The 25,452-nt window shown below is 32.6% G+C and overlaps 1 protein-coding gene across 2 annotated transcripts in view; it reads left to right on the top strand.

The window, feature by feature from the left end:
- The window catches only part of LOC143249726 (neuronal acetylcholine receptor subunit alpha-7-like), a 131,093-nt gene that overhangs the window by 64,814 nt on the left and 40,827 nt on the right, over positions 1–25,452 (top strand). For both annotated transcript variants that reach the window (XM_076500044.1, XM_076500045.1), the window contains exons 2-3: positions 10,403–10,542; positions 20,402–20,446. In XM_076500044.1, the coding sequence (XP_076356159.1) occupies positions 10,403–10,542; positions 20,402–20,446 (185 nt within the window). The remainder of the gene's footprint in view (positions 1–10,402; positions 10,543–20,401; positions 20,447–25,452) is intronic.

Below are 25,452 nucleotides of genomic sequence, written 5' to 3'. Positions count from 1 at the left end.
TAAAAAACTGTGTTTTTGGTACATAAAGAACTGTGTTTTTGGTACATAAAAAACTGTGTTTTTGGTACATAAAGAACTGTGTTTTTGGTACATAAAGAACTGTGTTTTTGGTACATAAAAAACTGTGTTTTTGGTACATTAATTTTATTACATTTTCTTTTTTGGAAGTGTTCATCTGTATCATTAAACCTGAATTTTGAATTTATGGTTGATTTCGTGATGACGAAAAACCCACTTCAAAAAATGTATTCTCAAGACTACTGGTATGGGTATTAGAACTTCAGATTAACAAAGAGAGAGTTTGCAACTGAACGTTGCCGAGCACATGTCTTAGAGACCAGAGTGTAAACGAGTACTGAATTGTAGGGGGCGTCGCAGTTAAATATTGGGTTGTTAATTAGTATAGGTATAAAGGTGTTCCTTAATATTGGTTTAATCTCGGTTTTAGCTGTTGTAGTAGGGCTTCTTTGCTTTTGCTTTTGTTTATGTTTGTTTCCCTATTTAGTGTATGAGTGCTTTCTATGGTTATGTTGTGTTTATTTGATTTGGAGTGTTCAAAAACGTGTGAAGGTGTTTGTTTTAATGTTCTTTGAATCTGGTTTCCATTTTACAGCTTTTTTTCCAATATAAAAGTTGTGGCAGTTGTTGCATTGTACAAATAATGTTGGTGTTGGGTTTGATAGTGTAGTTTTTACATAGTATGGACTTCCGTTTTGCACCTGGTTTTTGAATAAATTTGGTGTTTACTGAAATGTTGAGTTTTGTTATACTTTTTTCAAATGGTTATTTTTTCTGCTGATGGGAATATATAGTATGCAACAATGTAAGGTTGTGTAGTTTGTTGCATTGTTTGATTGTTTTTTTTTTAATTTTACGCAAAGCTACACGAAGACTCTCTGCGCTAGCCATTCCTCATTTAGTAGTGTAAGACAAGAGGGAAGACAACTAGTCCACACCACCTACCGCCAACTCCTGGGCTACTCTTTTACCAAGTAATAGTGTGAATGATCGTGACGTTATAACGCCCCAACGGCTGAAAGGGTGAGCATATTTGGTGCGACGGGAATTTGAACCCGCGATCTTCAGATTACGATTTGAGTGCCTTAACCACCTGGCCATGCCAGGCCATTAAAAAATAGGAATTTCATCAGTAAACCTTAGGCTGGATAACATGTTTCCGTTAATGTTCTGTCAACTTACAATTCTGTATTTTTTTTAATATTTCTTCGTATATAACAATGAATAGCTTGAGTGATACTTAGTCTCCATTACATCACCTTACCTTAATTTCTGATGATGCGTCATTATTAAGGTATATTCGTGCCATTGCGTGAGTATACGTGTTTTCCAATATACTAATGCATGATTAATTTGTTCCAATGTTTCGTAGTGCACTTAACATTGCTGAATATTCTATAGTGTCAAACACTTTATTGTAATTGCCAAAGCCATTGCAAAGGGAGATATTATGTACACTTGTCCTTTCTATTATTTGTCGTATTACTTGTATATAATCTATTGTCGAATATTCTGTTCTGAAAATATGCTATTGATCCTTAACGAACACTTTTTTATTTAATAAACCGCCACAACATCAAGAAATCTGAAATGCATTTATCTTTCAAAAATGCGATTTACGTTCAAATTTACAAGTTATTTAAGAGATGGAAATATTTCAATCTGTTTATATTTGGGTGGTTGAAAAGACATCTATAAAACTGACTTTTACGCAATCAAAACACGTTAAAGTTCGATTAACAGTTTTCAATATTTTGCATCAGGTAATGGTAAGTGCAGATCCCCTGAGACCAGGAAATCAATTACATTATTGGTCGCCAATACTTGTAAGTTTATCCTCATGTTATATGTGATGCCAAATAATTTGTCGGGTTACTAAGAATTTAATTTATTTCTTCACAGTTAGAAAAATACAGCTTTCTGAACTAATATGAGCGTTAGACAAACATCTGAACCACAGTTTGAATCACAAGGAAAGCCAAGAAATCCAAGAAATTTTATTTTATGTTTTTTTATTTTATTTTACAAAACTTTTGGCACGAAGTGTCTAGAAGAGTTGTTTATCACTTGCATATGTTTTGGGTTATGTTTTCACTTCCTTTTGCTTTCCGTTTAGTCATTTTTAACTCCAGCTTTTTTATCGTTTTATATCTTTCTTAGTGCTATATCTTAGGTTTATTTATTGTACATTGTTCTATAAACTAAGTAAAAATGTAGATAAACATACGGGAAAAGTTTCCTATGAACTTTGTTTGCTTAGTTGAGGGTTAAACTGTACGATAGATTTTACACGCTCTATCCACCAAGACGGAATAGAACCACAGATTTTACTTTTATAATTCCTTATGATCTAAAGGTCATTTAGCAAAAACTGAAAAACAAAACTATTCAAATCGGAACTTTTTACTGACATTCATTTCCTGTCATTGACTGTACATATAGTTTAAATGACCAACTTCTCAATTTAAATGTTTTATAAGAACAATTTATATTTTATTCAAGAAATAATTTCTAACTAATTGATTCAAATAAAACTTGTGATTGTATCTAATTAAGAATATAAAATTAGTATATCATTCTATTAGTGTCACTGCGCACTGCATTAACTGGTCATGTGTTCTGGAATTATTAGTGGAATATAACGTTGCTACGGAATCTCCCTCGGCATTTGTGATAACGCTAATCTTTGTTCCATAATGTTTATCTGACACTCTATCTTTAACATTCTTATCTAGAACACTTTTATAAAACTTTTATATGCACATTCACTGCTGAACATCCAAAGTCTGCAAAGGCGAAGTCTACGCTCACTAGTTGAAGTTTAACGTCATTCAACGTCAACAACGAGTATGTCCCCAGTGAGCATCATTAACTGCTTGGCATCTCCTGCCCATGGAAGCGATGAGATGACGAATCACATCCTGTGGAATGGCTGTCCACTCAGCCTGTAAAGCTGCTGCAAGCTGAGGTAGAGTCTGCGGTTGAGGTTGTCGCCGTCGCAGACGTCGGTCCAACTTGTCCCAAAGATGTTCGATGGGGTTTTAATCTGGTGATCTGGAGGGCCAGGGAAGAACGTTGATGTTGTGGTGTGTTAAGAAGACAGTGGTGAGTCGAGCTGTGTGAGGACGGGCGTTGTCATGTTGAAAAACGTCGTTGACGTTCACCATGATGGGTTGCACATGGGGCCTAAGAATCTCGTCGACGTATCGTTGAGCCGTAAGATTCCCTCGAATGTGCAAAAGGTCTGTTCTGGCATTATAGGCGATGGCAGTCCACATCATGACGCTGCCACCACCAAATCTGTCAACTTCCCGCACACAGTTTGCTGCAAAACGTTCACCTCGGCGACGGTAAACACGGGTCCTTCCATCCTGCCTACGAAGCATAAAACGTGATTCATCGCTGAACCAAACATGCCTCTATCGTCGATGAGGCCACACCCGATGTGCCCGAGTCCACTGCAGCCGTGCTTGACGATGTTGCTGGGTGAGGATGACGCCTCTGACTGGACGTCGAGGTCGGATTCCTGCATCTCGTAGACGGTTGTGTACGGTCTGATCGGAAATCCTACGCAGGCCTGGTATGGTTGAGGCAGTATACGTTGCAGTGGTGGTTCTATCCCGAAGGTGGCGTAACCGGATGTAGCGATCTTGTGCTGGCGTAGTCACACGAGGTCTTCCAGATCGTGGATGGTCACGAGTTGATCCATGTTGTTGGTGACGATTCCATAGTCTTGTGATGGTGCTTGGGTAGACATTCACAGCTCTGGCAACATCTGATCAAGATTCGCCTGCTTCTAAGCAACCAATGGCGTTGTTGCGTTGTGCTTCAGTCAGTCTTGGCGTAACTGTGTTGCGTGTCGGTGGCTTAACACTGAGCTATGGAAACCGAGAATCCGTCACTTTTATAGGGATTTCGCACATGTTGCACTTGCAGAAAATCTCTCAAACATATTTATTGGACACAAATCCGTTTTGGCGAAAAATCCGATGTTTTCCTCCGTTTTCAAAGTGCACAACTTTTATTGTCATTTTGGTCTGACAATCAGTGCCTTAACACGTGTAACATCACATACTCTGAGCTTGTAACGTTATTACATATATTTCTCTTTAAAATAAAAAAATATACATTTTGCGTTTCTTGTTTTGAAGAGTATAGTTTCAATACGTAGCCTAATGAAAGCCAAAATACCGTCATTTAAGAATCAGTCACGTTCGTTTTATTCATGTACAAAAACTCGTGAGTTGCCATAAGATTATAAATTATTTGTTGAACACACGTGGTGATATAACCTGTGTAACTTTTGGAACAGAAGGAACGGTACTTTTATGAGCAATTAATGACATCAATAGTGTAGGAACTTTGTCTGTATAGAGAAATGTAATATGAAATTTGAATTTCTTTGGAAAATTCTTCTGAATTCAGCCTGTGGAAAAACTTTTATAGAAGTAGAACTAATGTCTTTTTTTTTTTTCTTCTGAGAGATGGATATCCAGGACGTATGATGGAAACGAAATCACAGTGTCTACTATTTATAGTTTACACCGTGTTTATAAACCGTAAAAATATTGTCAATGTTTTCCTTGTTGAAAAGTTTGTTAAGAGTCCTCTGAACGTTCTTGTTGCCTACAGCCAATGGGTATTCATTTTTGGAGTGCTTGTTTGATGTCGAAATGTTCCTGTTGAGAAAATGATGAGATGGTAAGATGAAAGATTCTGGAAGTTAGCGTTTGAATTAGATTGCGCTCGAATAATTTAAAAATAAAGCTTGCAAATCTACCATGCTGTCTAGTATAGTTCTTCTTATGAAAAATACATCCAGGCTTATTGTGTTGTGCGAATCTGTCCAAAATAGGAACTATGAGATAATTTTAAATTTCTACATTATAACATGAGTTAATATCTATACTGGGTAACTTTACAAAGTAATTTAATTTTGATTTTTAAGAGCGAAGAATTGTTATCTTTGTCGCTGGTATAAAACAATGGTTTAAATTTAAATGGAGCATTAGAAAGCCGTTTGTTTTCAAGGAAGCATAATAATTACTTATTCAGGTAAGGGCTTGAAGGAGAGTAATAACAACAACATTAACCTGTTTAGAGATATCCTTATTAAAAATGAAAGTGAATCATATCTACTAACGGTCTTCTTAATAAAATGTTAAAATCCTTATCTATCCACAGTCAAGATTTGTAGCCAAATAAATAGTTTCAGTGAAATATTAAATCCTCAATTCCCAACAGACTTCACATTAAAACTATTAATCATAGAATGGTGAACACATTTCTAAACGGATAAACCCTATTAATGTTCTCATGTTTTGAAATACATATTCTAGTTTAGATCTTCCATGCGTTGGTCATGAGCCAATTGTTATAAGAGGAACATTGTTTTAAAAATTAATTATGAGAAAAGTATTTTCACTAATATAATTTCTTATAAACTTCTTAACATGTTTTTTCCTACAAAAGTTCCACTATATTTGTAATACATGTACATGTACCTAATATTCAGAAGGCCCTATAGATATACATGATTGAAAAAGAATTAGTATAGATGTAGCATTCTCATCTTGTAACGGCCTACGAGACTCTTCTCACGCACAAAATGAATGCAACTTTCGAATTAGAAAAGGAACGTAGTTTGTGTGATAATGTTTCACTTTTCTTGGAAGGAAAAGAGGGAAAGTAACCAGACAACAGCACCTACTGACATCTCAAGAAATGGTTTGATCAAATAGCTAAGGCAAAGCAAAAATCTTGGTAGGTATTTCGAATTATAAATGACCCAAACCGAGACTTAGGGCAAATATCACCGGGAACGTCCAGAAAAATCTTTTTCTTCGCCCAATATTTAACCAACTCAGGATGTGAATTCTTGATATTTACTGTTCTGCTTATTATATTAGAATATTAAAGTATTCTGTACAATGAGAAAGTGTATGTTTATTAAAAAATAGTGAATCTTTTTATGTAATCAAAATGTTAAACAGTTTGAAGGGAATTTTACAGACTTGACTACAAGTACTCAATAAGTATACTTTAATCATAACTAATTTTTAAAACAATATTTCTCTTATAACAACTGACTCATCACCAACGCATGGAAAATTCTAAATTAGAATATGCATTTCAAACCATAAGAATATTACTGGAGTTTGTTGTTTTTTTTCTGCTTAAAAATGTGTTCAGCATTCTATGCTTAATAGTTTCAGTGTGAAGACGGTTGGGAATTGATCATTTAATATTCCACTGAAACTATTTATTTGGCTACAAATCTTGACTCTGGATAGATAAGGATTTTAACATTTTGTCAAGAAGACCGTTAGTAGATATGATTCACTTTCATTTTTAATAACGATATATTTAAACAGATTAATGTTATTGTGATTTTAATTCAAGCCCTAACCTGGATAAGTAATTCTTATGCTTTCATGAGAAACAGCTTTCTAATGCCCCATTTAGATTTAAACCATTGTATTATACCAGTTACGTGGTTGACAAAATTTAGTCGCGACACTTATAAAGTACTCATTGCCACAAAGTGAAGCGCACGTTCTGGTGAAAATGTGACACGAAATATGGACCCTCAATTTTAAATGTTTTTTCTATAACGCTTTCTGAGTCAATTAAATGGAGATGTTTATGTAGTTCACGGCCTTGGTAACTATTGATATTAAAGTGTTCGGATAAACTAGTCGTCTTTTTGTTGAATGAGGCGTGTTAACTTTCAGTCAAAATTCAGAAATCTAAATAGTTGCTTTAACATATACAGTTAGGCTTAAATGTACTTTATTGTTTTTTAAGTTAGTAAATATTTTGTACTATTTTAAAAAATGTCTACCAAAATAAAAGCAAACGTCTATATGTAATTTGACGTATGTATTTTAAGTGCTGTAGTACTTAATACTAGAAATCGACAAATATTCAAAATAATTTATGCACCAAAAAACTACCCTGTTGAATTCCTAATCGAAACACCGACCATTATATGCTGTTAATACGCTCGAAAGTTCACTAACTTTCCAATATAACATTAAAACATTTCTAAAACAGCAACTGCTTTCGTCTACCAACCTACCTGACCACGTCACTGGAGGTAGCGCCTGGACGGTTTAGGCTATTGCAACAAGACTTCTCCAGCTTATCTGCCTTGTCTGCAACTATCTCTTTTGATATTCCGATAAATATATATATATATACAGGTATAATATAAATGGTAAACATATCATGCACATACCTAAATATCTTTTCAACCCCTCAAATGACGCTACATATCGATGAATAAACACGCGACAGTTTGTAAAGGTAAAGAACATATATTACATGCAGGTATAAAATAAAAAATAAACAAACAAAAACATTAACAATTATAAAGTTTAAAATGAAGTGGTGCTCATGAAAGTAGTGAAATAAGAATTAAAACCAAAATCTTAAATTTTATAAATTTACTTTGGCCTAAAGACAAGTGTATAAAGCTGCTAATGTAAGGATTAAATTTTATAAACTCGTGATTGTGGTTTAAATCCGTGTAAAAGTTATAACTATAGAGATAGTTGTACCAAAAGTTTGTAGACTTTCTGCCCATTCCATGGGCATACAAAAATTTACAAAAATTAAAACTAAACTGTTTCATTTAACTATACGAATCACAAGGCCAACCTAAATAAGGATTTAAAGTCGTTTTAAAATCTGTCCAACTGGTATCACTTTACTGATTTGTGTAATTTTTATTGCAACATTTATTTTATTTTGGATACTTCTTACAACAATTCTACGAATAACCAACTATCCCAACTTTCATTTATAATTTTAATTTATTTCTATATTTGTGCATACTGATAAATGAGAAAATATTGGAAAGTAATTTGCTATTACGAAGGTTTTAATATTATATTAGAGATTTTATAAACATGATAAATAAATTTTGTAAATACTTCCGCTCACCAACAATACTCATACACAACTATTAAAATTATCTCATTAACTTCATATCTTATACAAACTTCTCAGTATTTTAAAAACAAAAATACAAATTCTTCTTTTATAGCAATTTTGACACTATTGTGTTTAATTTCGAGTTTTACATATTTGATACAATCTCAAAATCAAGCCACAAAAAGATATATTTAAAGCAATAAATATTCTGTTAGTCCATGAGGTATATAATTATAAGTATGACAACAAGTTTTTCAACATAAAAGTCAAAAACTGTCAGGTGAATAAATGGATAGCAAGTAAATGATTTAGTTTACCTGAAATCTGCTAACGAGCAGTGTTACTTCTGCTACAATAGCTCAAGAAGTCCTTATACGTGCTAACTCATTCCTGCTGCTCCAGTCTACAATAATCATAAAATAATCGTCATGGAGGAGAAACTTCTTTTCCATGTATCTCCTAGAAATAATTAGGCTTAATCAGATATTTGGTAATAATGTCCTATTCTATTTGGTCAACTGTAGGATACCTGACTGTAGCTTGCATATACGATAGGCTGAAAATTTCGGTGTTGGATTTAACCGACGAAAAATGCACTTTTCAGAAGAATTCAAAGATAAGAATTGATGATGTCTTAACATTTGTATCTAAACAGAAATGAGTTTATTTCAAGCTTATATACGAAAGCAATTTTTACGCTTATACGTGTATATATATTATATATTTATATGCAGCTATTTCAGTTTGATCGATTTTTTTTTGTAATTATGCACGAAACCACACATTGAGATGTGCGCTCTTCTCACAAAGGGTATCGAAAACCGGTTTCTAGCGTTATAAGTCCGAAAACAATAGCACTGTATTACTAGGAAGTGATTAAAGTGTTTTTTTCTTTAATGTTACTTTCTTTGACAATATTTGTTACAATGTTTAAAATGTACGGTTTTATTACTATTTTGTTATAATAATTTTTATAGTAATTTTGCAGCATTTTCAGTTCAGTATGAGGATATCGGAATGGCCTAAATTTCCGAAGCTGTCCAAACCTCAAGTTCCCCGCTGTTACAGCGACAAGTCTACGGATTTACAATGCTAAAACTAGGGGTTCAAATCCACTCAATGGACTCAGCAGATAGCCTAATGTGGCTTTGCTATACGAAAACAAAACACAATAAATGATATCATCAGATTAACCGCTGACTATATTGTTAAAAGTTTCAGAATGTAAAAAAAAGCATAGTTAGTATGCTATACTTGTTTTCAAGTTGATTTTTAATTTTTGGTCTAATTAATTATTTTGCTCAGATTGAAAGTTATTATTAGCAAATAATACATGTGTTTTATTAACCTCTTACTCTTGTAATCTGCAGTGAATGCTTCCTTTATGTGAATAACAAATTCTTTGGATGCTGTATCTTAAATTACTTACGCTATTGCAAATCCTTTTTTTCATTATACTATTTTGATGCGTTTTCCTGTGGTTAAATACTAAATCGCAGCTACTTTTTGTTTTAAAGAATCACTGATATTTTCAAAGGGTAAATATTTCAAATGTTAAGTGATATTGAAAACTTTTAAATATCTCTAGCACCTAAATTAAATCGTAAAAGCTGGAGTGCTACAATAAATATTTTCCTACTGTTTTAACTTTTCTTTAAACTTTACCTTATCTATACAGTTGTTTTTGTATGGTTTTGTTTGTTGAAACTGTAAATTCCTATACCTACTGCAACACTTTTCTGTTTGTAGTTGCACGAACGTGGTTTATAACAAAAAAAAAGGTTCTTATTTAAATTTGTTGTAAAGCTACACAAAGGTTATCTGCGTTAGCCGTCCTTAATTTAGAAGTGAAAGACGAAAGGAAAGGCAGTTAGTCATCACCACCCACTGCCAACTCTTGATCTGCTTTTTTACTAACGAAAAGCCGGATTGACTGTCATATTATAAAGGACCCACGGCTGAAAAGGCGAGCATGTGTGACGGAACGGAGATTCAAACCCTTGACTAGCAGGTTGCAAGTCAAGCGCTTTAAACACCTAGCCAGATTATGATGTGTACTGGGTTCATGTATGACGTTTTCAGTGATCTTTGTAATAATTTATAAGATTCCACACTTCGCTTGCAATTGCTGAGATATGATTTATTGTAGGTCACTTTCTAGATGGTGTTGTGCTTCACATTCGTTTGTTTTCCAATGTTTCAAACACAAGAAATATTTCATCAATAAAGAACTGTTAGACATCCTTTCCAAAAATGATAAGATCTTGGTAACATCACAGTATAACAAACAATAACTAGTTGTATATACTTTCAGTGGTATTTTCTGTAGTTTAAGGCACATGTGATAAATGAACATTAATTTCAATAACGTTATGCACTGCTAACAAAGGTATATTGTTATCATTTCAGTTAATTTTAATTATTTTTCTTTATTATATATTTCCAGGTTCAGAACAAGGCCCTCATGAACGAAAACTAATCAATGACCTTTTACGTGACTACAACGTTATGGAAAGGCCAGTAGCTAACGAATCAGAACCACTTTTGCTCAGTTTCGGTTTAACTCTGCAGCAGCTAATTGATGTGGTATGATGATGTTATATCAATTATACGATACATAAATTACAAATAGTACATAACTTTGTTTATAAAATACAAATATGTCAAATCTGTGAAGAGTTAATTTCAAAATTATTTGACTTTGAAATAAATAAAATTGCACAAAGTAAATAATAAGATTAGAATTAAACAACTTTGATCAATACATATTCTCTATTGATTTGCTCGCGGACTGAGTAAAAGCTTTAATGCTTTTTAGTGTTAAAATGCATCATGATTAAACATATATATATATATATATTTATAAACACAAACTTAAGACTTAAAATAAGTCTTTATAAACAGGAAACTAAATCCTATTTTGGCGGATATTTTCATTAACTGATTAATTTTCAGTTAATGATTTCACGAACTGGAAATGACGAAAGCAACAATATAATTAATTTGCTACAACTTTCTCTTATTAAATCTAATTACAATAAAAAATAATGTTTTTTTGTTTATTTATTTTTAGTTTTCTACGCTTTTGAGATTTTTACTGGGAAGTATTTTTGAAGATGTTGGTTTTACTGATCATTATGATTACGTTGAACATTATTAGGCCTTAAATCTATCTTATATAATTATTACCTCCGGACAACGACCGGTTATTGTGTGTTTGTGTAACTTTAACAATTTTTATCTATATTTGATCAAATATGGTATAACGTTTGAGTGTCCCCCAGAACTGAATGATTATCTTTTAATTAATTAGTGTAGCTGAAAATTCAAAGTCATACTGGAGGTCAAACACTTTATCTATAATTAAGCAAAATTGGAGTTTGAAAAAGGGTCAAAATTCGAAAACGAATATGGCTAGAAAAATGACTTATGAAACTAAATGTAAATTTTTAGGCTAAAGAACTGCATTTGGTATATTCTGAGTTTGACGCTGCAACATTGAATGGAAAGATTAATCTATGAGTTCTTTTCTGGTCATTTAAATGTAACTGTAGCGGTTTCTTAGTTTTTATCTAGTGTTTTGTCAGGTAAAAGCTTAAGTTTAATAGGTTAAATTCTAAGTGACTGAAACACGTATGCTCCTAAAGCTTAACGTGCTATGATTTAAAACTATTCACTACAGTTACCAAATTACACTTAAGACAGCTATAAACCTTTAATGCGACTGCTATTTAAATTTGTAAAATGACTGAAACAAGTAAGCTGATAATTTAGTACAGTTTTTAACATGCTTATTAAGCTTAATCTGCTATGATCTAAAACTATTTAGTTCAATTACAAAACTATACTTACCATAGCTATGAAACATTTACTGTTGTTCAATTTTTTTATCTCTAGATAACTTTAATATTTCGAATTATTTTTCTTCAAAAATATTGATGAAACTGTTTGATGATCATTTTGAAATTATTAAACGTTCTCATAGTTTCTGATGGTTCTAAGTAAACAAATAATAAATTTGATTTACTCTTAACCATAAAGTCGACACCTTCGATAAAAAGAATGTAGGTGAGAGCAAACAACACTAAATATTCAGACTTTCATACCTGTGGTGGGTATAAAATGGTTAGCCCACAGTGTAGTTTTGTGTTTAATAACAAACACACTTCAAAATATAAATGCATTGCATTTTTTGAAGCTTAGACAGAAAAAGCTATGAACTTGTCTTCAGAAAATAGCAAAGAAACTGTTTATTGCTAACAATCAAACAAACTGAAACATAAATACCTACGTTTCTTTTATTTAAAAATAAATGTTTAATATTTCAACATAAATAACACACATCTTGTTGATTGTTGAGTTAGCAAATCTACTAACAAAGAAAGTCGACATAATTATTGATATATGACATGCCATAATATCCATACCGATATTTGTCATTCTATAATATCCATGCCGATATTTGTCATTCTATAATAGCTATACCGATATTTGATATCCCATAATATCTATACGTCATAAAAGCATGTTTTTGTTAGTATGACGTTTCGAAAATAGAAACAGGATATTTGTTACTAATCAAAATATTTCGAAACAATAATTTTGCGAGTTATATCAATAGTATCTGTTGTGGTGTTAAAATTAGATATATAGTAAAGCCCTCTGGCAGATCAGCAGTAAGTCTGAAGGCTTATAACGTTAAAATCAGCTTCGATATCCGTGTTGGGCAGGACACAGATAACCCATTATGCAGCTTTTTAGTTGACAACAAACAAACACAAATATATAGTAATGTATAAAACAATTTTACTTCCTGAAAAACAAACTCCTATGAAATACAATGTTGTTAAAACACTTGTAAGTTTACTAACAGTATACAGTTGAATGTTTTTTGATGAAATGCATCATTCAAAACTTTAAAATGTTTCATTGTGCTTATGTAACTTACAATGATAAAATTTCAAGCTTATTGGAATATGTTTCGCAAACAAAGCATTCACAATTTTAAAATATAATATTTTTTCTTTAAGAGAAACTATACCAAGTTTCTATCCAGTTCGATTACCAAGTTTACCGTGAACGTTTTTCTCGCTGTTAATAAAGATAGTAATATAATTTGAACGTTCATATGAGAATATTATGGTAATTTTAGTACTTCAATATACTGCAAGGAAATATTTTTTATTAAAGTGATACAGCTCACATATAATATTTAAACAAAAAGTTGAGCGCAGCGGATTACAGCTTACCCATTTTCATCCCTTTGGGATTGTGGGAACATACCGTACAATAACTCTTCATGAACGTCGCCATAAAGACACAAAGAATAAACATAAATTACCTTTAACATTCACATCCAAATTTCTCTAGGCATAGAGAAACAAATTAAAATTTTATGTAAAAAAGCAATTTCATGGTGATTTTGCTTCTCCATTATTTAAACATTGTTATACTCATTGAAATAAATGTCACATTATTTATGTAAGCTCTACTTTATCACAGATTAGTAGCGATTTATTCTGTTTCGGTCACTGATTATACATATATCACTTGTACTAAAATTCAAATATTAGAAGTGTAATTACCAATATTATAAAAGTAAAGATCATCGTGATGACTATTAAATAATTAACATATTTTATTAAAAATAAGTGTATACCAACTTCATTTAATCATTTTATAACACGTACATGATCGTCCTATTTGTATCTACCGATACAATTGCCTAGACTAAAAATGTTTCTAGAAAAATGGGGAAATTGTTGGTGTACATACCGTTGGTAATTCTGAGCAACTTTGAGTTGAAAAAATTAAAAACTCGCAATATTGATCATACGTCAAAAATAATATGAAAATTGACAGATGAGGTCGTTACATAAATGATTTTATGGGAAAAGAGACACCTTTGAACAAAATGCATTTATCACTTTAACTTTCTTTAAAAAGTAAAATATATAGATTATTCAAAACGTAATAAAGTAATCATAGGTAATTAAAAAGAAAGTGAAGACCTTAACCATCTTTATGAACTTGGATTGATGAGAAAGGCTTTTGATTAAAAGTTTAGCCTGAATATTTTGTATAACATTATACTTCGCATACGGAGCATAGCAGGAAGTTTTATTGTTAGCATTGTCGTTTGTTTGTAGTTGTTTCTTTTGCACACTAATAATGAATTTTCTAACACTCAATCGATGGCTTCTCGAAAATAGTGGGTTACACGAGAGTGACCAGGTGTTTCAATCCGTGGAGAAATTATCTCAGCCACCGGCAGTGAATTCATTTTATCTGTACATACACAACAAAGGAGGAAATCATATCCTTTGGAGGTTTATAGCACTTAAGCGCATATATTTTACGATTGACGAAACAGTTTTCTTAACCAACGTCTCATTTCCTCATTCCATCAATCTTATATAATCCTTAGAGTAGTCAAAATACACGCCCTGAAAAGGATGGCTATTTCAGCTGTTTATTTCACACACGGCTCTACAAAACATTTCATAAGCTAATTTTGCAACTCTCATTTTTCGCTCAAGAGAAGTTATTTGTTTAGAAAAGTATGTGTGAAATCCATACAACTTGTTAATCCTGAAAAAGCTGTCTGATTCTGAGCTGTATATCTAAATACAATATCAGATTTGGCTGCATATATATCACTCATTTCACAGGCAATGACTAACTACCAACTTTATTCCGCTTTTAGAAAAGTTTTTTTTAATATCTCGCAACATTGAAAAGTGCATCAACGAACAAATTACACCACATGTCTTCTGATGAGATAAAATATAATTTTAGTTTGTATTTTACTCTATATTTTATTTTAATATAAAAATAATGACAAATTAAGCAACGGTAAAGGTAATCAGATGTCAAGTAAAATAAAAGTATTGACTTTAGCTAATTACTTAAATAACAGTTTAGCTCGTTTGTTATAACAGTAAAGCTCCTTTGAGCAATTGATGAAATTAACTTTTGCACTTGAGTTTTCATAATTATTGTTTAATTAGAGGTTTGTGGAGCTCGCAAATTTTAAACAAAGTTAAATAAATATTTTAAAAACGGTTAAAAATGTGCAAATATCTCTCTCAACTTTCCATTCTCCAACCTCAAGATCAAAATCACCAGAATACATTATACGACCACCCTCTCTAGTTACAATAAAAGAACTCACGAATGTAAGAAATAAATTATCGCAAGCGGATCAAAAGGTTTGTTTGTTTTGGAATTTCGCACAAAGCTACTCGAGGGCTATCTGTGCTAGCCGTCCCTAATTTAGCAGTGTAAGACTAGAGGGAAGGCAGCTAGTCATCACCACCCACCGCCAACTCTTGGGCTACTCTTTTACCAACGAATAGTGGGATTGACCGTCACATTATACACCCCCACGGCTGGGAGGGCGAGCATGTTTAGCGCGTCGCGGGTGCGAACCCGCGATCCTCGGATTACGAGTCACACGTCTTACGCGCTTGGCCATGCCAGGCCCAGGATCAAAGGATGTACTAATATCTCTGAGCACTCCACCTTAAACTAAATTCTTGTCACGAAATTTTCGCTTTTTCTTTCGCTTGTACCTTTGCTTTGTAATTGCTTCAAAGAATAACGTTGTAATATTGAAATTCAAAGTTGCCTTCCTTATTTTTCCTTTAGACTTTAATGTGTCACTGCTGTTCAAATGTATTTGACGAAAATAAATTTTCTATAAGCTTCAGGGCAATAAATTTGGTAGATTTGCACTTCGGTCGTGCTATTTTAAAGTCATTGTGAATATTTTCGATAAAGCCAAACATATGCTGCATAAATATGTACATTTATTTATTTTCTATTTTTGTAGCTTATTGATTACAAGTCTACGCCCCCTTGTGGAATAGTGGTATGTCTGCGGGATTATATTTCTATAAACTGGGTTTTGATACCCATGGTGGCCAGAACACAGACAGATCTTTGTGTAGCTCTGTGCTTAATAATAACAACTTCTAGAAATGTACAATGTTTACTATTGTAAAATTATACGAACACTCACAGAAAGCTTTGGGCCTTCATGATTAGACCGTTAAAATACTGTATTATTATACTTTCTTCTGGTTAAAAATTTTATTTTAGAGATGTCAAGTTTAAAGTCACTCAAATTAGTGAAATGGCTTTTTATCAGAAATTTTGAAGAGTGCCATATTTTATTTTAGATGCGTATTGACAGTTCATACAATTTGCAGTTATGTTATTAAGCAACTTTGCATCTCTAATATATGTTGTTGGTAACTGAAGATATTATAATTTACTGTATTTACTATCGCTAGTATATTACTTCCTTTTTATATTTTGCACTTGTTTACTTGGGAAAGTGGAATGAAAACACCGTCATATTGTATTTTTATTTAAATGCAAGAATACAATATAACTAGTAAGTACAAGACAATAGTTCACAAATTTATATATAACCGCAAGGTGACGAAAATCTGAGTGCTAGATCTGTTTCTAAAGTTAGATCTTCAAACATGTTTTCACTTCAGAAGAAGTTACAAATGCGTGTGTAAACATAATCTTTATGAACTTGACGTCTACGCCTTAGGAAATATAAAGCTCTACTGAATAACACTTGGCACAATCGACCTAACTGAGCTGTTGGAAGCTTGACTGTAGTAAGAGATTGTAATCTAATTTAAGCTTTTACACATTTTTACAATATATTTAGAATATTCATATTTCATCTTGATAGGAAATTGTATAAGTTATGAAGTCAAAAAGTTTGATTTTTGTTTCGATAATCTAATACCTCCGTGTTGAAAAAAGATGTGTTTAGCCTGTATCATTTATATTATACTAGCTGGAGTGTCCGTTCGATGGGCTGGCTTGTTTTGTTCGTTTTTTATTTTCGCGCAAACCTACACAAGGGCTATGTGCGCTAGTCTTCTCTAATTTAGCAGTGTAAAACTGAAAGATAGGAGACTAATCATTACCACCCACCGCCAACTCATGGGCCACTGTTTTACCGACGAATAATGAAATTGTCCGTCATTTTATAACGCCCCCACGGCTGAAAGGGCAAGAATGTTTGGTGTGACGGGAATTTGAAACCGCGACTCTCAGATTAGGAGACGAACGTCCTAATCACCTGGTTATGCCGGGCGTCGATGGAATATTGCAATAAACAAAACTTGTTTTTTGACAAAGGATGAGAAATTATGCTTTTATTTTTTCTTCTTAACACAATAAACATTAAAAGTGTAATAAATATACATAAAGATAACAATGCCCAAAAGAAAGAGAAATTATATTAGATGGATGTTCAAACCCCCCTGACATTTCTCGAGTCTTCCCATATCACTGTGTCAAAGTTGGGCGCTGATTGATCAAGAAATGTAGAAATTTATAAGAAACAGAGACACATACATATTGACGTTCATTTATTTAGATTCCCATTTAATAACTCTTTAAATATATGTGCATATATATATATATTGTTAAATTAATCAAGTAGGACGTGAGATTAAAAAAAATTGAAAGCACTTATCCTTTTCCAGCTATTGTGTTATTCAAATTCTTAGTCGCTGTAGGCTGTACTGTATATCAATTATTATACGATATTGAATAGTTCTACCGCATTCAGTAACCTCCAGTTATCTGGGAGCATTAAAACAAGACGTGAGGTAGTGCAGTAACAGAAATATTAATGAAGCTCTATAGACCACTCAGTATTTCGTAATAAGTCTTACAGTTTCCTATGAGATTTATTGTGTAAGACATAATAAAGTATTCTTACATTAATCTACTATAAATAAGCTATTTAAAAATTATTACACTGTTTGAAGATTATTCTTAATCATCTGATGATTGTTGCTGAGTTATCTCAGTTTTTAGTAGTTTGTTTAAATCTTGTAAATCATAAAACTAGAAATGAGACATTTTCATAGAAAAAAACAGCAATAGTGTAAGCATAAAAAATTAAAAATTAATCTTTGTTCGCTATTTAAAAATATATTCCTTGGGAAAAGGGTATGTTGCCTTTAGGCCTAGCATAACCAGGTGGTTAGGACTCTTGACTCGTAATGTGAAGGTTGCAGGTTCAAGTCCCCGTCACACCAAACATGCTTGCTCTTTCAGCCGTGCGGTAATTATAATGTTACTATCCATACCTTTATTCGTTTCTAAAAGAGTAGCCCAAGAGTTGGTGGCGGGTAGTGATGACTAGCTACCTTCCCGCTTGATTTACACAGCTAAGTTAAGGACGATTAGCGCAGATAGCCCTCGTGTGACATTACGTAAAATTCAAAAAACAAACAAACGTTACCCTTAATGTTATTGTTATCATAAAGTACTGTGGAACATAATAATTAGGATCGTGACGACACAAAATGGCAACCATAAAACTCGCCTGTTTAAAACCACCTTTCAAGTTTCTGAATCTTAAAAATGATTAATTTACAGTATTTGCTACGTAAAACTAAAGCTTATTGTATTTAAAAGACCACCTAAATCTCTATATACGTGTTTATAGAGTGAATCAAAATTTCACAATTTCAACTTATTTTCATCGTTGTAAGTAAGAACTTTTCCAGACAAGCGTAATCAAAAATGAGAACGTTATTGTTCTAATTCTTTCACAGAACTATATCGTTTATGGTCCCAATACATCCTTTCTTGAAGCGAAAAGAATACTGACGCATATATAGGTGTGTGTGTTACCTAGGACATACAATTAGATTTGAGGGTAGGTTGGTAGATATCCGGATGAATAATAAAATCGAATCAGGTATACGCATGCGCCGTGCTTGGTATCGGTAAAATACAGCAAATAGAAACGAAACAAACAAGCATAATATATTTTTTTATTTTATAAAAACGAGTATGGATCAATATATATATACGTAGCACCCCGCTAGTACAGCGGTATGTCTCCAGTTTTACAACCCTAAAATCAGGGGTTCGATTCCCCTCGGTGGGCTGAGCAGATAGCCCGATGTGGCTTTGCAATAAGAAAACAACACAAAACACAATATATACGTAACCTGTCTAGCTATAGTAATATAGAAAGTTGTAATGCTACAAAACATATTGAGAAAAGAACGTCAAAACTACAAAACTGAGTCACTTGAAATTAAAAAAAACGAAAAGGAAAATTTATACCTTTCCTAATGCTACCATAACTATAGTAGGAATAAACATGTTTACATTTTAAATAGTTCACTTTTCGTAGTTTGGCTTTCTTGTTTAAATACATTTTGTGACATTAAACGTTTCTATATTACTATATATTGTTAGGTTACGTTTATATACGTTTTTACAAAATGAATTTTATTCCTTATAAATGGAGTAGGACTTGACATGGCCAAGCATGGTAAGGCGTGCGGCTCGTAATCTGAGGGTCGCGGGTTCGCATCCCAGTCGCGCCAAACATGCTCGCCCTTTCAGCCGTGGGGGCGTTATACAGTTACGGTCAATCCCACTATTTCGTTGGTAAAAGAGTAGCCCAAGAGTTGGCGGTGGGTGGTGATGACTAGCTGCCATCCCTCTAGTCTTACACTGCTAAAGTAGGGACGGCTTGTACAGATAGCCCTCGGGTAGCTTTTTGCAAAATTCAAAAAACAAATAAACAAACAAATAAATGGAGTAAGGATAGTCCATTGTGTGTCCTTGTGTTTAATTACAAATAAATAAACAAATGACCTTGAATTACGAGAAACAATAGAAAAAATCTAACATGACTCAATTTATTAAATCAAAAAAATTAGACTGAAAAAACCGCTAATTAAATTTTTACTTTTCATTGAGTCATAAAATTTTTCTTAAGATATTATTTAATCAGTTTTGTGAAACATAAAATCACCTAGCTTTTGATCGTAACAAAAGAAAATTTACTTTTACACTATAGGGGTCGCAATCTATTATTGAAACGAATTTTTTTTTTGAAATTCTCTATGTAACAAAATATATATCTAATATGTTAATAACTATTAAACAAAACAGTAATAAAAGCGCGCAAAAAACAATAAAACTTTTTTGAAGAGGTAATAAGTCACCATTGGTCTGATTATCTACAATAACGTAACAAGTTAGCGTTTTAATACAATTAATCTGTAGAGGTATATAAGTGTTATGCAGTTTTTAATTTTTATTATCTTCCTTCACTCAGATATGTTTCAAAAATCTTGTACGCTTACAGTTACAGCTTTACTTATTTTGCTTGACCTTTAAATTCTTAAGCTGCAGTCATGTTAGAAGTCAAAACCATGTATTTAGAATATGACTTTGAATTTCCAGCATCGTTTTAATTATCAAACTAAATGAGTGAATTTGAGTTTCTTTTTGTAGGATGAAAAGAATCAGATAGTTACCTCAAACTTGTGGTTAAATTTGGTAAGTTATTTTGTATTAAACACACAGTTGTGTTATGGAAATTACTTTAAAGTACTTTTGGTGTCATCTTAATGTTTTCTTTTCTCTTTAGGATGAAAAGAATGAACAACTTGTAACAAATCTCTGGTTAACTTTGGTAAGTGTCAAGCTAACATAAACATTTTAAACTGAGGATAATAAAAAAATAAACGCGAAACTAAATAATCAAAGGATATACCTTGTTATATAAAACTTAAATCTAATTTATTGTCAGATATACAGAGTACAATATTATGGTTACAAAGTGTCCTCGGGTTAATCTGTCGTCATTAGGTACAGCACGTGTATATATTTACAACGTTTCATTAGATTAACCTGCCGTTATTAGATACAACAACTACATACGGTAACAGCATTTCACTAGGCTAACCTACCATTAATAGGTACAACAATTACATAAGATAACAGCGTTCACAAGGCTAATCTTCCATCCTTTGTTAGAACAGTTACATATAGTTACAACGTTTCGTTAGGTTAGCCTGGTACGTAATGATACCAAAACAGCCTGGTGAAACGCTGTAACGTTATGCAGGTGTTGTACCTGATGATGGCAAGTTAACCTTGTGAAATCTTGTTACCATAAATATTATACTCTGTATATCCGAAAATAAACAAGTTTTAAGTTTCATGCGACATTTAAAACACATTAAAATCATGACCTAAAAGAAAAATTAACCTTTTAGTTTCATATGACAGCTAGTATATTAAGCCATGAACAAAGAAGACAATTACAGTGGAAAAAAATTATTGCATAAACCATTTTCTTTACACTTTGTCTTGGTTCATGGCATTTTTTTCAAGACTGTGGATTGTGAAAGTGTCAGAAATTGTTTGAAAATGGTTATGGACATTGTGTGGTGTCAGCTGACTTGTATTTCTGTTATTCAAATCCATATATTAATTTGTTAAGAGGTACCCGTGAAATATAAAAATGTACGATGTGTGAGAAAACCTAGGTTTTAAAGTAACGTCACTAATGAAATTGACAAAAGTTATCACAGAGTCTGTTGATTTATTTTAATATTAATTGCATTTCCTCTGGTCTTAATAACTGCTTGCAATTTCTGTAACATAGAGTACAGGAGAGATGAATATAGGCAGATGAGTTATTGATGTCACTCGTGGATTAGGGCTTCCTGCAGTTCCAAGGTATTTCTCTAGTTTTCCTGTTGTACCTTGTTACCCATTACTTTCCAGTAGTTTTCTAAAGGGTTGAAATATGGGCTGTTACCTGGCCACACTAGTGTCTTGATCATCTTTATCAAAGATAGTCCTCAATCTAAAGCAATGAAAAGACCTATGATCTATTTTCAAGGCACGTAGAGTGAAATATATCATCTACTACATAGAGTGCAGTTAATAATATTCAGTGTTTTTCGCCCTATGGCACAGAGTAGCCATCATGGAATGTACACTGATCATCTCTTACTCTGAAGTGAGAAATATTTGTATATATATATGCATTTCGGCGTCAAAACAGACAATGGAAATATCTCGAATTAATGGCTTTAACTGGGACTCAAGGACATCGATGAACTTGTCAGCACTGACAATGTCTTTCACAAAATTCAGTCGTCTCAATATTCCTTCTCAAAAACGCATCCCCGATCTATCACCTGACCTTATGGATGCTTCACTGTTTCATTCAAATGTGTTAGATGAAACTTTTCTCTACGTCGAGCCATACAAATGCATTTCATCAGGTTACCGGAGGTTAAACTTTGATTCTTCTAAAATCACTTTGTTCAACATGGCATCACTCCAGCCAGCATGCCCTTTGATGAAATTGACAATATGCGCGGTGACAATAGCCCAATAAGTTTCCTGCCATCCTCTTTTGAAATCTATGCATGAAAGTCGAAGATTCTACAAGTTGTGGGCTCATGCATTTTAGAACACGATCAACACTTGCTATAGGATCTTTCTTTGTATACCCTCTATTCCTCTCCCTTACACAATTAGTGTATTTAATTCGCTGCACCCAGGACTTACAGTAGAGTTTTTAAATTAAATTATTTTAGAAATCTGCCTCGTGGAAGGACCCTCTTTGCTCATAGAAACAATAACTGTTTTATTTTCTGTAAACTTAACTCGCAACCTTTGGCCCTGGTAGCATTACACGCACGTTGTAGCAGACAGACTTCTAATTTAATTCTCAGTTAGAACCCCATTTATAGCACAAAATGTGATTGATGTAACACCCACACAGCCCATAAACCTACTGATGTAATAATTAAACAGAATTACATTATTAAAGAGAAACATTTGCACTTACATACATTAGGGCCTCAAAACAGACAATCATTGCGAAGAAAAGTGTAAAAAACTGAGAGATGGAATAAATATTTCCATCACCGTAAATTAGTTAAAATTTAAAATATAAAGCCAGGTAATTGTAATTGTAGTAATAGGTACGAATTAAGAGCGTAGCAGATTCTTGATAATATATATTCTATTATGTGTAATGATATTTATTTTCATAATACTTTCCTATAAACAACAAGACGTAATACTTTTATGTACCAATAAGACGTTTTAAAATTAATATCAAAAAACTGTGACCTATATGTATATGTACGAAAATATTTCGTAAAATAATACAATGTTATTTAGGTTTGGAACATATAAGAGAGCTTTGTTTTCTCGTTTTCAGGCACCATAATGTTGTCAAAAATATTCAGAGGACAAGCATCGGTTACATTACTATGTGGTGTAAAGCACCCTAATATTCTCACAAGTATTCAAAGAACAAGCATCAGTTACATTACTTTGTGGTGTCAATCACCCTAATATTCTCACAAGTATTCAGAGGACAGGCATCAGTTACATTACTATGTGGTGTCAAGCACCCTAATATTCTCACAAGTATTCAGAGGACAGGCATCAGTTACATTACTATGTGGTGTCAAGCACCCTAATATTCTCACAAGTATTCAGAGGACAGGCATCAGTTACAATACTATGTGGTGTCAAGCACCCTAATATTCTCACAAGTATTCAAACGACAGAAATCAGTTACATGACTTTGTGTTGTTTACTGATGCTTTATATAACTCTCATATAATTGAACTCTTAGAGCTCCGTGTCATGTTGAAATATTATACGTCATGTTATTATTTCAAGAATCTTTATGTACTGGTAATTTCTCCGTTTCTTTATCCCAGTAAATACGCATAAAAATACTATGGAGCACAGCCTAGAAATCCTAGGTTCCGCTCAGATAGCTGAACTAAAAACTGTAAATGGTTTCAACATCTATCATTTGAAGTTGTCCATTAGCACTGGAAACCAGCATTCAAAATTATATTTAGGACGCTTCTCAAAATTAACACTAACTAAACTTAATCATTTCATTTTCTACTGCCTTATTCTGGGAATAGAAGAGCAGATACTGCTTAAAGAAAAAGAATATTTAAGACAACTTCTTTATATCTCATTTGTTACCTGTACAACATTTGGTACACTACCATGCAGAGAGATTATATATCAAAATTATAAAAGAGTTCATTTGCACTTTTGATTTCGAATTCCACTTAATCACTGAATACATAGAATACAACTATTTAAAATTACCAGAAAGTGTTTGAAGTTCGCGCAAAGCTACATGAGAGCTATCTGCGCTAGCCGTCCTTAATTTAACAGTGTAAGACTAGAAGGAAAACAGCTAGTCATCATCACCACCGCCAACTCTTAGGCTACTATTTTACCACATTATAACGTGACCACGGCTGAAAGAGCAACTCTGTTTGGTGTGATAGGGATTCAAACCCGCTATCCTCGGATTACGAGTCAAGCGCCTTAACCACGTAGCCATGATGTTCCACTAAATTGATAATCAACACATTTTAGCAAGGAAATAAATGCAGTTGTTCATATTTCTATCTTATGAGCTATTACAACTTACAAATAAGTAGGCATATATTTTAACCATAACAAAAATTAACAAAAAATCTCATATACGTTTGTGTGTTCTTTCATCATTTGAAAATTCTGTGTCTCCTTCCTTACGATACTCACCAATAACCATATTATCCCCCGTAATTTTTTCATCACTGATGACTAATTAAGTTGAAGAAAACTTTAATATTTAAGACACTTAATCTAAATCCTTCAGTGATATACTTGTAAGTATTAATTTGCGTATGATAAACACGATAGATTTTATGAATATTAAGTATTATTCATACGTACATCCATAAGATACTTTATTTATATATTCAAAGCATGAAACAATTATAGTCACGCTATATGTTTTCTTTTATTGTTATAATCATTGTTCATAGTTTATATCGGCTACACAAAAATAACTTGAAATTATTTCACAGTTATCTGAAAAAACTATCAAAATATATTCTGATTTAACTTTTGCCAAACGGATCTCTATGGAAAACACAAAAAAATATTCGAAATATACTTTTGTTTTATTATTATAATACAATCTATATAACCAATATTAATAATATTCATTAACAAAAACTATCAAAACCCTTGAATTGTTTATTTCTCGCAGACTGTTGAAAATATACCCCAACATTTACTATATCTTTTAAAAATCTTCAAACATGATTTCGTTTAGCTAATTGTTTATCAACATTATACAAATGGAATAATCTCATGCATAATTATGTACTCCCTTTTAAGATATTGTTGCATAACATAATACTTATATTTATATGCAAAAACGGCTCGTTTGGGTTGAGAATATATTTTACATAGAAGAGCGAACAACGTTTCGACCTTCTTCGGTCATCGTCAGGTTCACAAAGAAAGAGGTAACTGACCGGAAGCTGACCACATGTTTGAAAGGGGTTGTGTAACTGTGTCGAAATGTAAAGGGCGGTATTAGATGTTTGAATATATAATTTTATTTATTTTATTATATTAATATAGGTATAAAGGCGTTCCTTTATATTGGTTAATTTTGGGTTTAAGTTGTTGTATAAGTAAGACTTCTTTAATTTTGCGTTTGTTTATGTTTATTTCTTTATTTAGTATTTGAGTGTTTTCTATGGTTATGTTGTGTTCATTTGACTTGCAGTGTTCGAAAACGTGTGAAGGTGACTTTTTATGTTCTTTGAATCTGGTTTCCATTTTTCTACTTGT

Source organism: Tachypleus tridentatus, chromosome 4, assembly GCF_004210375.1.
Source record: "Tachypleus tridentatus isolate NWPU-2018 chromosome 4, ASM421037v1, whole genome shotgun sequence".
Lineage (NCBI taxonomy): Eukaryota > Metazoa > Arthropoda > Merostomata > Xiphosura > Limulidae > Tachypleus > Tachypleus tridentatus.
Note: the sequence above shows the minus strand (reverse complement) of the source record. Positions and strands in the feature narration are given on the sequence as shown.